General features: G+C 40.3%; 1 protein-coding gene across 2 annotated transcripts in view; it reads left to right on the top strand.

Annotated features, from left to right (window-relative positions):
* CDH8 (cadherin 8) overlaps nt 1-13,409 on the top strand; it is a 473,060-nt gene that overhangs the window by 349,031 nt on the left and 110,620 nt on the right. For both annotated transcript variants that reach the window (XM_073582889.1, XM_073582899.1), the window contains exon 7: nt 7,997-8,250. In XM_073582889.1, the coding sequence (XP_073438990.1) occupies nt 7,997-8,250 (254 nt within the window). The remainder of the gene's footprint in view (nt 1-7,996; nt 8,251-13,409) is intronic.

Here is a 13,409-nt window from a genome sequence, read left to right as displayed (position 1 = left end):
TGTTCGGTGGTATGATAATAAATCATTATTTTTTGCTTAGTTTTTTATTTTTATTTTTTAAGGGGTTCGCTAAAGGGGTTAACTAATGGGACATTTTTATAGGGCAGGTCATTACGGATGCGGCGATACCAAATATGTGTACTTTTATTGTTTTTGGGTTTTTTTATTTTGAAAAAATGGATTTATTGGGGAATATTTTTTTTTTTTTTTACTAATTTATTTAGCGATTTTTTTAAAATTATTTTTAACATTTTTTTTTTTTTTTTTTTTTTTTTTACTTTATTACCTTGTCCCAGGTGGGACATCACTGTCCTGTGACAGATCGCTGATCTGTCACATCACAGATCACTGTGACAGATCAGCGATCTGACACAGGCACTGCAGAAGGCTTCCTCATGCCTGCGCTTTGCAGGCACTGAGGAAGCCAGCTTCCTGCAGGCCCCCAAAGGCCCCCGTCGCCATCTTGGATTCGGGGGCCAGGAGGAAAGGAGTCCCCCGCGGCAGCGCTGCACATTGCGCTGCCGTGGGGGGCTCAGGGAAGCACGGAGGGAGCCCCCTCCCTGCCGATGCTTCCCTTTAACCCCCGGTACACCGCGATCGCGTTTGATCGCGGTGTGCAAGGGGTTAACGTGTCGGGGGCGGTCCATGACCGCCCCTGACACATTGTGCCGGGTGTCAGCTATGATAATTAGCTGACACCCAGCCGCGATCAGCGGCGCTCACCACGTGGGCGCCGCTGATCGCTGGGACATAATATTCCATCCATGGTAGTTAGGTCCATGGTCACATGGACGGAATATTACGTCCTTTGTAGGTAAGGGGTTAATATAATTAACCCCTTGCCTACAATTGACGTAATATTCCGTCCATGTGACCATGGACCTAATTACCATGGACGGAATATTACGTCACCATGATCAGCGGCGCCCACGTGGTGAGCGCCGCTGATCGCGGCCGGGTGTCAGCTAATTATCATAGCTGACACCCGGCACAATGTGTCAGGGGCGGTCACGGACCGCCCCTGATACGTTAACCCCTTGCACACCGCGATCAAACGCGATCGCGGTGTACCGGGGGTTAAAGGGAAGCATCGGCAGGGAGGGGGCTCCCTCCGTGCTTCCCTGAGCCCCCCACGGCAGCGCAATGTGCAGCGCTGCTGCGGGGGGCTCCTTTCCTCCAGGCCCCCGAATCCAAGATGGCGACGGGGGTCTTCGGGGGCCTGAGGAAGCTGGCTTCCTCAGTGCCTGCAAAGCGCAGGCATGAGGAAGTCTGCAGCAGTGCCTGTGACAGATCGCTGATCTGTCACAGTGATCTGTGATGTGACAGATCAGTGATCTGTCACAGGACAGTGATGTCCCACCTGGGACAAGGTAATAAAGTAAAAAAAAAAAAAAAAAAAAGTGTTAAAAATAATAAAAAAAAATCGCTAAATAAATTAGTAAAAAAAAAAAAAATATTCCCCAATAAATCCATTTTTTCAAAATAAAAAAACCCAAAAACAATAAAAGTACACATATTTGGTATCGCCGCGTCCGTAATGACCTGCCCTATAAAACTGTCCCATTAGTTAACCCCTTTAGCGAACCCCTTAAAAAATAAAAATAAAAAACGAAGCAAAAAATAATGATTTATTATCATACCACCGAACAAAAAGTGCAATAACGCGCGATCAAAAAGACACATATAAATATCCATGGTACCGCTGAAAACGTCATCTTGTCCCGCAAAAAACGAGCCACCATACAGCATCATCCGCAAAAAAATAAAAAAGTTATAGCTCGCAGAATAAAGCGATACAAAAATAATTATTTTTTATATAAAATGGTTTTCATTGCAAAAAACTGACAAAACATAAAAAAACGACCTAAATGAGGTATCGCTGTAACCGTACTGACCCGAAGAATAAAACCGCTTTATCAATTTTACCGCACGCGGAACGGTGTAAACGCACCCCCCCAAAAGAAATTAATGAAATGCTGGTTTTTGTTCATTCTGCGTCCCAAAAATCGGAATAAAAAGCGATCAAAAAATGTCACGTGCCCGAAAATGGTACCAATAAAAACGTCAACTCGTCCCACAAAAAATAAGACCTCACATGACTCGGTGGGTCAAAATACGGAAAAATTATAGCTCTCAATATGTGGTGATGCAAAAACTACTTTTACAATAAAAAGCGTCTTTTAGCGTATGACAGCCGACAAACATAAAAACCGCCATAAATAGTAAATCAAACCCCCCGTTATCACCCCCTTAGTTAGGGAAAAATAATAAAACTAAAAGAAAATGTATTTATTTACATTTTCCCGCTAGGGTTAGGGTTAGGGTAGGGTTAGGGCTAGGGTTAGGGCTAGGGTTAGGGCTAGGGCTCAGATTAGGGTTAGGGGTGTGTTAGGGTTAGGGTTGGAGTTATAATTGGGGGGTTTCCACTGTTTGGGCACATCAGGTGCTCTCCAAAGGCAACATGGCGTCTGATCTCAGTTCCAGCCAATTCTGCGTTGAAAAAGTCAAATGGTGCTCCTTCCCTTCCAAGCTCTGCCGTGCGCCCAAACAGTGTTTTACCCCCACATGTAGGGTATCAGCCTACTCAGGACAAATTACAAAACAACTTTTGGGGTCCAATTTCTCCTGTTACCCTTAGGAAAATAAAAAATTGGGGGCAAAAATATAATTTTGCGGAAAAAAATGTTTTTTTTATTTTCACGCCCAGGCGTTATAAACTTCTGTGAAGCACTTGGGGGTTCAAAGTGCTCTCCACACATCTAGATAAGCTCCGTGGGGGGTCTAGTTTCCAAAATGGGGTCACTTGTGGGGAGTTTCAATAGTTTAGGTACATCAGGGGCTCTCCAAACGCACATGACACCCGCAGACCAATCCATCAAAGTCTGCATTCCAAAACGTCACTACTTCCCTTCCGAGCCCCGACGTGTGCCCATACAGTAGTTTTCTCCCACATATGAGGTATCAGCGTACTCAGGACAAATTGGACAACAACTTATGGGGTCCAATTTCTCCTGTTACCCTTGGGAAAATAAAAAAATTGGGGACTAAATTATGATGTTTGTTGAAAAAATACGATATTTTTATTTTCACGCCCGGTCGTTATAAACTTCTGTGAAGCACTGGGGGGTTCAAAGTGCTCACCACACATCTAGATAAGTTCATTAGGGGGTCTAGTTTCCAAAATGGGGTCACTTGTGGGGAGTTTCCACTGTTTAGGTACATCAGGGGCTCTCCAAAAGCAACATGACACCCGCAGACCATGCCATCAAAGTCTGCATTCCAAAACGTCACTACTTCCCTTCCGAGCCCTGATGTGTGCCCATACAGTAGTTTTCTCCCACATATGAGGTATCAGCGTACTCAGGACAAATTGGACAACAACTTATGGGGTCCAATTTCTCCTGTTACCCTTGGGAAAATAAAAAAATTGGGGACTAATTGATCATGTTTGTAGAAAAAATACGATTTTTTTATTTTCACGCCCGGACGTTATAAACTTCAGTGAAGCACTGGGGGGTTCAAAGTGCTCACCACACATCTAGATAAGTTCCTTGGGGGGTCTAGTTTCCAAAATGGTGTCATTTGTGGGGGGTTTCTACTGTTTTGGTACATCAGGGGCTTTCCTAACGCGACATGGTGTCCGATCTCAATTCCAGCCAAAAACGTCAAATGGTGCTGCTTCCCTTCCGAGCTCTGCCATACACCCAAATAGTGGTTTACCCCCACATGTGGGGTATCAGCGTACTCAGGATAAATTGCACAATATCTTTTATGGTCCTGTTACTTTTGGAAAAATAAGAATTGAGGGTGAAAAGATCATTTTTGTGGAAAAAATATGATTTTTTAATTGTACTGCTGTACGTTATAAACTTCAGTGAAGCACTGGGGGGTTCAAAGTGCTCACCACACATCTAGATAAGTTCCTTGGGGGGTCTAGTTTCCAAAATGGTGTCATTTGTGGGGGGTTTCTAGTGTTTAGGTACATCAGGGGCTCTCCAAACGCGGCATGGCGTCCGATCTGAATTCCAGCCAATTTTGCATTGAAAAAGTCAAACGGCGCTCCTTCCCTACTGAGGTCTGCCATGCGCCGAAACAGTGGTTCCCCCCCACATATCAGGTATCAGCGTACTCAGGACAAATTGCACAATAATTTTTGCAGTCCAATTTCTCCTGTTACCCTTGGTAAAATAAAGAAAATTGAACCTGAAGTATTTTTTTTGTGAAAAAAAGTTAAATGTTCATTTTTTTTTTTAATATTCAAAAAATTCCTGTGACGCACCTAAAGGGTTAATAAACTTCTTGAATGTGGTTTTAAGCACCTTAAGGGGTGCATTTTTTAGAATGGTGTCACTTTTGGGTATTTTCTATCATATAGACCCCTCAAAGTGGCTTCAAATGTGAAGTGGTCCCTAAAAATAAAATGGTGTTGCAAAAATGAGAAATCGCTGGTCAATTTTTAACACTTATAACTTCCTAACAAAAAAAAATTTTGGTTCCAAAATTGTGCTCATGTAAAGTAAACATGTGGGAAATGTTATGTATTAAGTTTTTTGTGTGCCGTATCGCTGTGATTTAAGGGCATAAAAATTCAAAGTTGGAAAATTGCGAAATTTTCAAAATTTTTGCCAAATTTCCGTTTTTTTCACAAATAAACGCAAGTTATTTGAATGCAATTTTACCACTATCATGAAGTACAATATGTCACGAGAAAACAATGTCAGAATCACCGGGATCCATGGAAGCGTTCCAGAGTTATGACCTCATAAAGGGACAGTGGTCAGAATTGTAAAAATTGGCCCGGTAGTTAACGTGCAAACCACCCTTGGTAGTGAAGGGGTTAAAGAGTAATCGTCAATATATTTTTTTTATTGCATAAATCAAGGGAATGTGTGAAAATAAGCAACTTTCTAATGAATCTTATCAGTGAAATTTGCCGTCATTTATTTTCAAAGTTCACAATTGACTGGTAAAAACGGCATTCAGTGACTCTTACTGAGACAGGAGAGGACAGTGGCTGCTAGTAAGATTTAAAGGGAATCTGTCAACAGATTTTTGCTATGGAATCTGAAAGAAGCATGATATAAGCGCAGAGACCCTGATAACAGTGAGGTATCATATATGGTACTGCTTGGTGCAGTTTTGAAAAAAAAAATCCATGTTTTCTCTATTGTAGATGTAGCCGTGCTCACAATGCTGATCCTTGTTTGACTCCGCCCACACCCATGTATGACAGCTTTCTGTGTACACTGTACATTGTCAGAATTCTGCCAATCAGTGGCGGGGGGCAGAATTATACAGATTTACTAGACTGCCTGGCATTTGATGACTAGTCCTGCAGTGATAATCTCCTGTTGATAAAACACTGATTGTACTGAAACTATAGCAAGCTGCAGAGCAAGTGACTTCCTAGGGATCAGGCTGCCCCTACATTATGTTGCTCTCAGATAAAACCTAGTGACAGATTATCTTTAATGTAAAGGGGAGGAGCAAGAAGGGAGTCACTAAAGGCAGAGCTCCACCTTCATCATCTTCCTCCAATCTACATAAAGTGTTAGGAGTAGTAGCTCATCATCTCCTATCTTAGTAATGTAAAAATCTGTCTTCACTGCATACAGATTTTACCAGTGACTTGAGAATTTTTCAAAATCAAGAATCAGATTCATGACATTAAAATTCAAATACCGTAATTACTCTTTAAGCTTTTAGTAGAATGCATGGGCTGCATACATTCTCTTTCTACTTCCCAATCTTGCCAATTTAAAGAGAATTTTTCACCAAATTGTTCTCCTTGAACTAGTCACAAGATGTAATAGTAGCTGCAGAGAGGAGTAAAAAGATTTTGCTTGCTTTCAATTCTGCCCCTCTGTTGCAGAGATATTAGCAATCAATATATTTGGCACCTAATGTGTTCAATTTTTTTAAATGGGGTTGTCCGGCCTTGGGGAACAAATCTGCAGTCACTGTATTTGAGCGAACGGTGCACACTGTTAGGATTTGCTATTTGCATACATGCGAACAAGTGCCAAATAGATGTGTGTGGCTTCACTCAATGCATGTGAATTGAGCGAGGCTGGACAAGTCTAGTCAGAATGTATGTAAGTCAAAGATTTGCGGTCACATGGACACCCCCTTCTGACACCAGCACCGGAGAATCCTGACAGTGTGGAGTGCTCTAACTGTTAGGATTCCCAAGCCTACAGTCACATATGGTTACTGTAGACTTGTACCCCAAGACTGGACAACCTCTTTAAGTCCAAGAAGGTGCTGTCGGTTAGCAACTCATACAGAGAGAAGTACATGCCCCCAGTGAAAACAAGCTCTTAGATGTCAATTACACATCCAATATTTTTCACGTATGAGAAAATCTTCCCGAATATTCTGATCTGTCTCTGATCAGAGTTGTACGAGTGTCATCCTAGTTTCTTGTTCATGGAGAATTGAAAAAAAAACAAATTCTCCAATTTTTCCATTCGGACAGTCCATGGAAATTCGACCACACTTGGTTGTCATCCCAGCGCAGCCCGATTTTTTTCACGCATCCATTGTCTTGTACCGCCGATTTTGATCTGTCCCACATACCAAAATCGGACATGTCTTCGATATTTTCCAATGATCTCTCAGTCCCAGGCAAAAATTGGACATATGAATGGCTCCATAGAATATCACATATATCACGGACAGCACTCATGTGCAAAATTCAGACATCTGAATAAAGCCTGAGACTAAAGTAATAAGATGCCAAATACTTTGCTAATGTCTCCACAACCATGTTTTTTCAACTCTACAGCCATTACAATTTTAGTACAACATGAAAAATTTAGTGAAACTTTCAAAAATTTTCTCATATTATGAAATTCCAAAAGAGTTTTTAAAATCAAATTCTATGAAAAGGAGCCATTTGCATGTTTTGAGCCAATGCTTAATTTACTGTAAGTTTGTCGCTCACGTTATAGCGCCAACTTCCATCCCCGTCGCCATATGGAGATGGAGGGTGATTGATACGTTGTCCTGTCTACGTCTTTTCGAAATGTAACAAGTATGTTTCTATTTTTGAAGCAAACTTTCTTGACAGAGTCAACCTCCTAAATTAGAAGATTTGAGTCAAATTGCGACAGCTGATGAGAGATTGACATTTCTCATTAAACTGCGCACATGCCATTAGCTACTTTTAATTCCACTTGTTTCTGATATCAGCTGTTTTCTACAGATTAGCTGTAGATACTAAAAAAAGGAAGGAAATAAAATGTACTTGCAAAACTGTTTAAAGTGAAAAGAGAACGATAGAAGGCAAAAGTTGACATTACTACCTACCAATGTTACACTATCCGGTCAGAACGTTGAGCGACGCATTTTTGGAATTTCCTTGTAAAAATGCAGAAACGATGAAACCCACAAGTAATGCTATCGTTAAAATTGATTTTAAGGGAGTAATAAACAAAAAAAGTGCTCAAGTGTTAAAAAATAATGCACGTGCTAGATAAAGGCTTATTGCCATGCATAATACTACCGCGGCTTCACGTATTCCCTTGTATTTTATGCATTGTCTAAGAAATACTAAAATATTTATAGCACCTCGAGGCTGTATTAGAAATCACCTCGTTTATTATTTTTTACTGGCGAGTCACTGATTAGGAATTTTAGCAATGTGCCGGTAGAGTAATCACTGATAAAGTTTTACTGTCTATCTGTTGCGACAATTCTAACTCTCGAACCGCAGACTAAGAACATTCTGCAATATCCAGCTCAAGAGAGAAAGGCAAAGAGGATGGGGAACAAAAAAGATTGACTTCTTTGGAGGCAACGTAAACAGATATCAATAAATGCCGGCACAATTTACAGGCTCGGTCCGAGCAAGCACATGGCCGATACTGTGGTTGCATTAAAACTCAGTCAATGTGCTTAAATGAACATAGCTTTCATCCATCAGCATTAAATTCATTTGTTCTTGCCTCTGTGGTCATTAGTAAGAGACATTTATCTTTGTCATTCTTAACAGCCTTTGGACTTCGAGAGCAAAAAATCCTATATACTGAAGGTAGAAGCCGTCAATACTCATATTGATCCACATTTCATCAGTGGGGTCCCCTTCAAAGATACCGCAACAGTCAAAGTTACAGTGGAGGATGCAGACGAGCCACCGGTGTTTTCATCACCTACTTATCTTCTGGAAGTTCATGAAAATGCTGCCATCAATGGTGTTATTGGCCAGGTGACCGCTCGAGACCCCGATTCGATCTCAAGTCCCATAAGGTACTGTGTCTAGAATTGCACTTAAATTGGAGACATCTATTTTGGAGAGTATTACAAACATATCTAACCAATGTTCATAATAATAAAACAAGAGATATTAGTTTAGTTAGTCACTATTAGGTGTTGGTCTACACCAATATTTCCCAAACTCCACTCCACATGTCCACCGACAGATCTTGTTTTCAGGTTTCTTTAGTATTGCACAGCTTCTGATGTCTTGATGATAATTTCATCACCAATGCAATACTGAGGAATTCCTGAAAACCTGATCTGTTGGGGGCCGTGAGGACTGGCGTTTGGAAACACTGGTGTGCACAAACTCAACTACACTGGTCAATCACTCAAGTTTCTGATCTCCAGGATATTCCAGGAATTTCTTGTGTAAAGTATCTGAACTCTATTCAGTCATTGCTCAAAAGACTCTATAATATATTCAAGATATCATGGTCTACACTCATTGACAATAGTTGCAAGTACCCAACTTCCAAGTAATGTTGACCAAACCCATTAATTTTGGGGGAACTGGCCAACTATATTATATGTCTCTGGACTTCCTGAGTCCTGACACTCTACTGACACATAATATTGGCGAGAAAAAGGTGAATTTCAATGCCATATAGTTGTGTTCTTTTAGCAGATAAACCACCATCAGAGTTGTCTGGCAGCTGTTAGCTGAATGAGGGTAAAGTCATCAAGTATTGAAGAACCTTAGGAAAGGTATCAATTGCTGGGATGGTTGCCTACAATAATGAGATGTATAGTGAAATAAGCCAACATTATTAGAGGGACCCGATTTTGATTTTAGCCACTGGAAATCCTCTCCTCTATGTCCAATACTGGGCTGACTCCATTTAAAAGTTCACTGTGCCTTCAACAAACATTGCATAACTCAACAGTCCAAGCATATGTAAGAAATTTTGTCATATAACTTATCAGAGGAATCTGCTTCTTTCTCCACTTATGAGCAATGTCTTCAAAAACAGTTCAGATATGTATCATACAAGTCAAAATACACCATTAGCACAATGAGGTGTTAGGTTACATAACATATTGAAGTCTATAGAAAGGGGAGATTGAGAGAAGAGCAAAGACAGACACAAGTTAAAAAAATGTGTTGCAGCTTTTTAATGTTAGCTTTTGCCAGAGATGGATTCACAACTGCACTGCTCAGTAGTGCTGTGTAATTTCCTCCACGCTGTTACTGCTTCTTTCTATGTGTTACGTTAGGTGAAGAAAAAATGAATCATTCATGTCTGTGTTTAATGGGTAAAGGAGTCATCCTAGCAGCTAGTCTCCACCCACTAGCTCTGAGTTAATGTGTAAAGGAGTCATCCTATCAGCTAGTCTCCACCCACTAGCTCTGAGTTAATGTGTAAAGGAGTCATCCTAGCTGCTAGTCTCCACTCACTAGCTCAGAGTCAATTACAATTGCCTACAGAAGGGTAACTGGTGAAAAAGGTTGAAAATGCAAAATAAAGTACATATAGTGGCCAGAAATGTTGTTATTCCTCATGTACACATAGACATGACATCTTATTCTGAAAAATTACAATAAAGTATAGCTACTCTCTAAGATTACGGTATGACAAAAGCATTCTTTAATGTGATAGCTGAGCTGATGGTATTATACTTATCTCAAAATGGGCCACCTATAGTGTCTTCAGAGGGAAAGTATCAAAATAAAAAAAGAACACTCATTTGGGATAAAATTTGTGGCGCAAAATTGCCAGCTTCAAAAAAAAATTCTGAAACTGTAGAGAGAAGTTTAAGATATACAGCTCTGGCAAAAATTAAGAGACCACCACTCCAAAACCCTGTCATGGGCAGCCCATTCTCCCGACCTGAACCCCATTGAAAACCTTGGAATGTAATCAAGATGAAGATGGATCGTCACAAGCCATCAAACAAAGAAGAACTGCTTAAAATTTTTGAGCCAGAAGCAGTGTGAAAGACTGGTGGAAAGCATGCCAAGACGCATGAAAGCTGTGATTAAAAATCATGGTTATTCCACAAAATATTGATTCTGAACTCTTCCCGAGTTAAAACATTAGAATTGTTGTTTCTAAATGATTATGAACTTGTTTCCTTTGCATTATTTGAGGTATGAAAGTGCTGGGTTTTTTTTTTTAATTTTGACCATTTTTGTCAGAAATAAAATACAACATTTTTTGCTTGAACATTCGGAGACATGTTGTCAGTAGTTTATAGAACAAAATAGAAATTTACATTTTACTCAAAAATATACGTATAAAGGGAAAAATCAGACAAACTGAACATTTGAAAGTGGTCTCTTAATTTTCATATGTGATACAACCTGAAGGATGTCTAGGATTTAGCTAGCATGTCACCACAACGTATTGAGTTAGCATTGTAAGACATAATATACTGCTCAAAAAAAATAAAGGGAACACTGAACAATATATTGTATTGTTTAGTGTTCCCTTTATTTTTTTGAGTAGTATATTTGGAGAAAGGTAAATGTAGGACAGTTTTCTAGAAGGTATGTAGCAAGAAGATGTCAAGATGTATGTAGGGATCAAATGTCCTATCAAATTTTTCTTTGAACTAAGTCCTACTAAAGTGGTCGATCTGCCACAAATTGTACACAGACACGAAAATTTAGACAAGATTATACTTTATTCATTCCTGAAAACAAGAACATATTTCTACGTAGTTATAAACGGAGAACCATGTTGATGTCATTTGCACTGATGGATAAACATATACTCCTTGGATTAAAGAAACAATATGGTGATATTTTACAGAACATTGCCAAGGCATATGTTATCTGATAATCCCAGAATGTGAGAAAAATAGCATATGCCTAATGTACTGGTCTTGATTGAATACATGGCATCGTAGAGTTTTTTTTGTAATAGTTGCTCATTTTTCGCTTTGATATTATTTTGATGCGCCGTCTTCTTACTAATCGTGAAATCACAGGGACACCTTAAATAACATAGCACGGCTTCTCCCTTCAAAGTAGTTTAGCTCACCTTTCCTTTGTAAGTCCACAGTTTGTTGGGCTGTGTTCTACCTAGTGTATAGTTAGTCCCAGTCTATTGCCTTATTAAAACAACACTTGAGGCTATGGTGTCCTCTAGAGTACCATAATCAAGGAGAAGTTGAGCGCGGACATTGCCCTCAAAAAGGTGTTTGATCTTACTTTGATTTTTTGGTTATGAGTGAAATCTTAAGACTGGTCGCTGGTAAGATTGCGGAGCTTCACAAGTAGTGTCTGGACACAAATATGTTTTGGTGTCCTATAATATATTTTCAATGTTATCTTGGAATTTTTTTTGTTTCCCAGAAGAGTTGAGTTTGGCAAGAAAAATCTTCAAAGAGCAATATTTATCTGGACACAATGATCAAAAAATAAATCCAAGACATCAAATATATTAAACACCACTGTTACAATGTCACTTGTTATAAAGACTTGCCAATGTACCACTAGGACCCTAATTTAACCCCTTACCGACATCAGCCGTAAACGTACGGCGTAAGTCGGTAGCGGGTGTATGGAGCAGGCTCTCAGGGTGAACTTAACCTATACTTGTCAGGAAGGGCTGTGTCCTACATAAAGAAAAAAAGTTGTGATTCAGCTCACGCTTAGTTGATTCCTTGTGAACTCAAGAAGAAGCACAGGATCGCATCTCTGCCAGATGCTGAAATGATTGCTTGTAGAAGGAAGAGAGATCCATTTTCATCAGATAAAATAAAAAACTTTTATTTGTGTCCATTAAAATTCAAAATAGCTGTTATAACAAATTCTACCGGAATTAAGCAGAGAAAGGGTGACAATAGAAAACTGAGCACGTTTCGAACACGGTGTGGGTTCTTAGACTCAGTTGGACCCAATTTGTCAAACTGAGTCTAACAAAACATGGTGTGTTTGAAACGCCTTCCTCCGATTAATTCCGGTACAGTATGTCCTAGCAGCTACTTTGTTTTATAATGGATACAAATAAATGTTTTTGATATTATCTGATGAAGCTAGATCTCTCTTCCTACTACAAGCAAAGTGTTATGAACGGGTCACCAAGGAGGATGGCAGGAATAGGTTAAGCAACCAGGAAACCAGAAGGGTTGGTAACTTAGCAGATTACAGACCCCTAATCCTAACAACACAACTAGCAGTAGCCATGGAGCACAGCCGGAGAGCTAACTAAGCCTAAAGCAAGAAAGGTGAAATCTAAACTGCCCCGGAGTAGAACCCTAAATGAATAGATAGCCCCCAAACATATATTGTCGGTGAGACAAGATGAGACACAAACACAGGCAGAAAAAAAACTGAGCAAATGATTTGGCCCAAACTGTCTAGACAGGATAGGAAAGGAAAGACACTGTCTGCAATCACACAAAAATCCTAAAAAATCCAACATGACTGATGTACCAAAAAACACTGAGGTCTCACGACCTCGCCCCCACTATATCAGCATTCTGGTATGAACTGGCAGCAAAGCAAAAGAGACTAATATAACACGGGACTAACAAACTGACACAAGCTGAAACACATGGAGTGGGGCCCAGCGCTGCCCCCAGCGGGGAGCACACTGAACCCTCACAACAAAGCAGAAAAAGGCAGAACCAGATCAAATGCAAAGGGTTAGCCAAAGAATCACTTAACTGAAAAATGCAGGATCCAGCAGGAGACAGAAAACTCAAAATGCACAAGGAGAAACAATCACCAGCAACCACTGTTGTGAGCTCATTTTCGGGTTTGCCTCTGGCTTGTGGTGAGGGTTATGGAGCTGGCTGTGCTGACAGAGGAGTAGTGAGTTCTCTATCTGGACTCCCTCTGTTGGTGAAGGGAGGTAATGAAGCTGATCTAAATGGCAGAGACCGGCAACCTGAGGAAGAGGACTGTGATTGGACATCAGGAATTTCTGATTGGATTTAAGGCAGCCAACTCCCTAGTTTCTTGCTGTTGATTTTTCCTGACTGTGGCTTCTGGTTTCCAGTTTGGTTCCTGCCTTCCTAAAGCTAAGTTTTCTCTGCTATTGTTCATATGAGTTTTTGTCTGGTTTACTTAGTTTTTGTGTTCAGCCAGCCCTGGCTGGGACTGGGCTGAATCCCCATTTTGTCTCTGATCAGTTGATCTCTTTTGCTCTGTCTTCAGAATATACCTGAGTGCTGATATAGGGAATTGAAGTCTAGCG

The sequence above is a fragment of the Dendrobates tinctorius genome, unplaced genomic scaffold (assembly GCF_039654945.1).
Source record: "Dendrobates tinctorius isolate UK_male_01 unplaced genomic scaffold, ASM3965494v1 ptg000009l, whole genome shotgun sequence".
Classification (NCBI taxonomy): Eukaryota; Metazoa; Chordata; class Amphibia; order Anura; family Dendrobatidae; genus Dendrobates; species Dendrobates tinctorius.
Note: the sequence above shows the minus strand (reverse complement) of the source record. Positions and strands in the feature narration are given on the sequence as shown.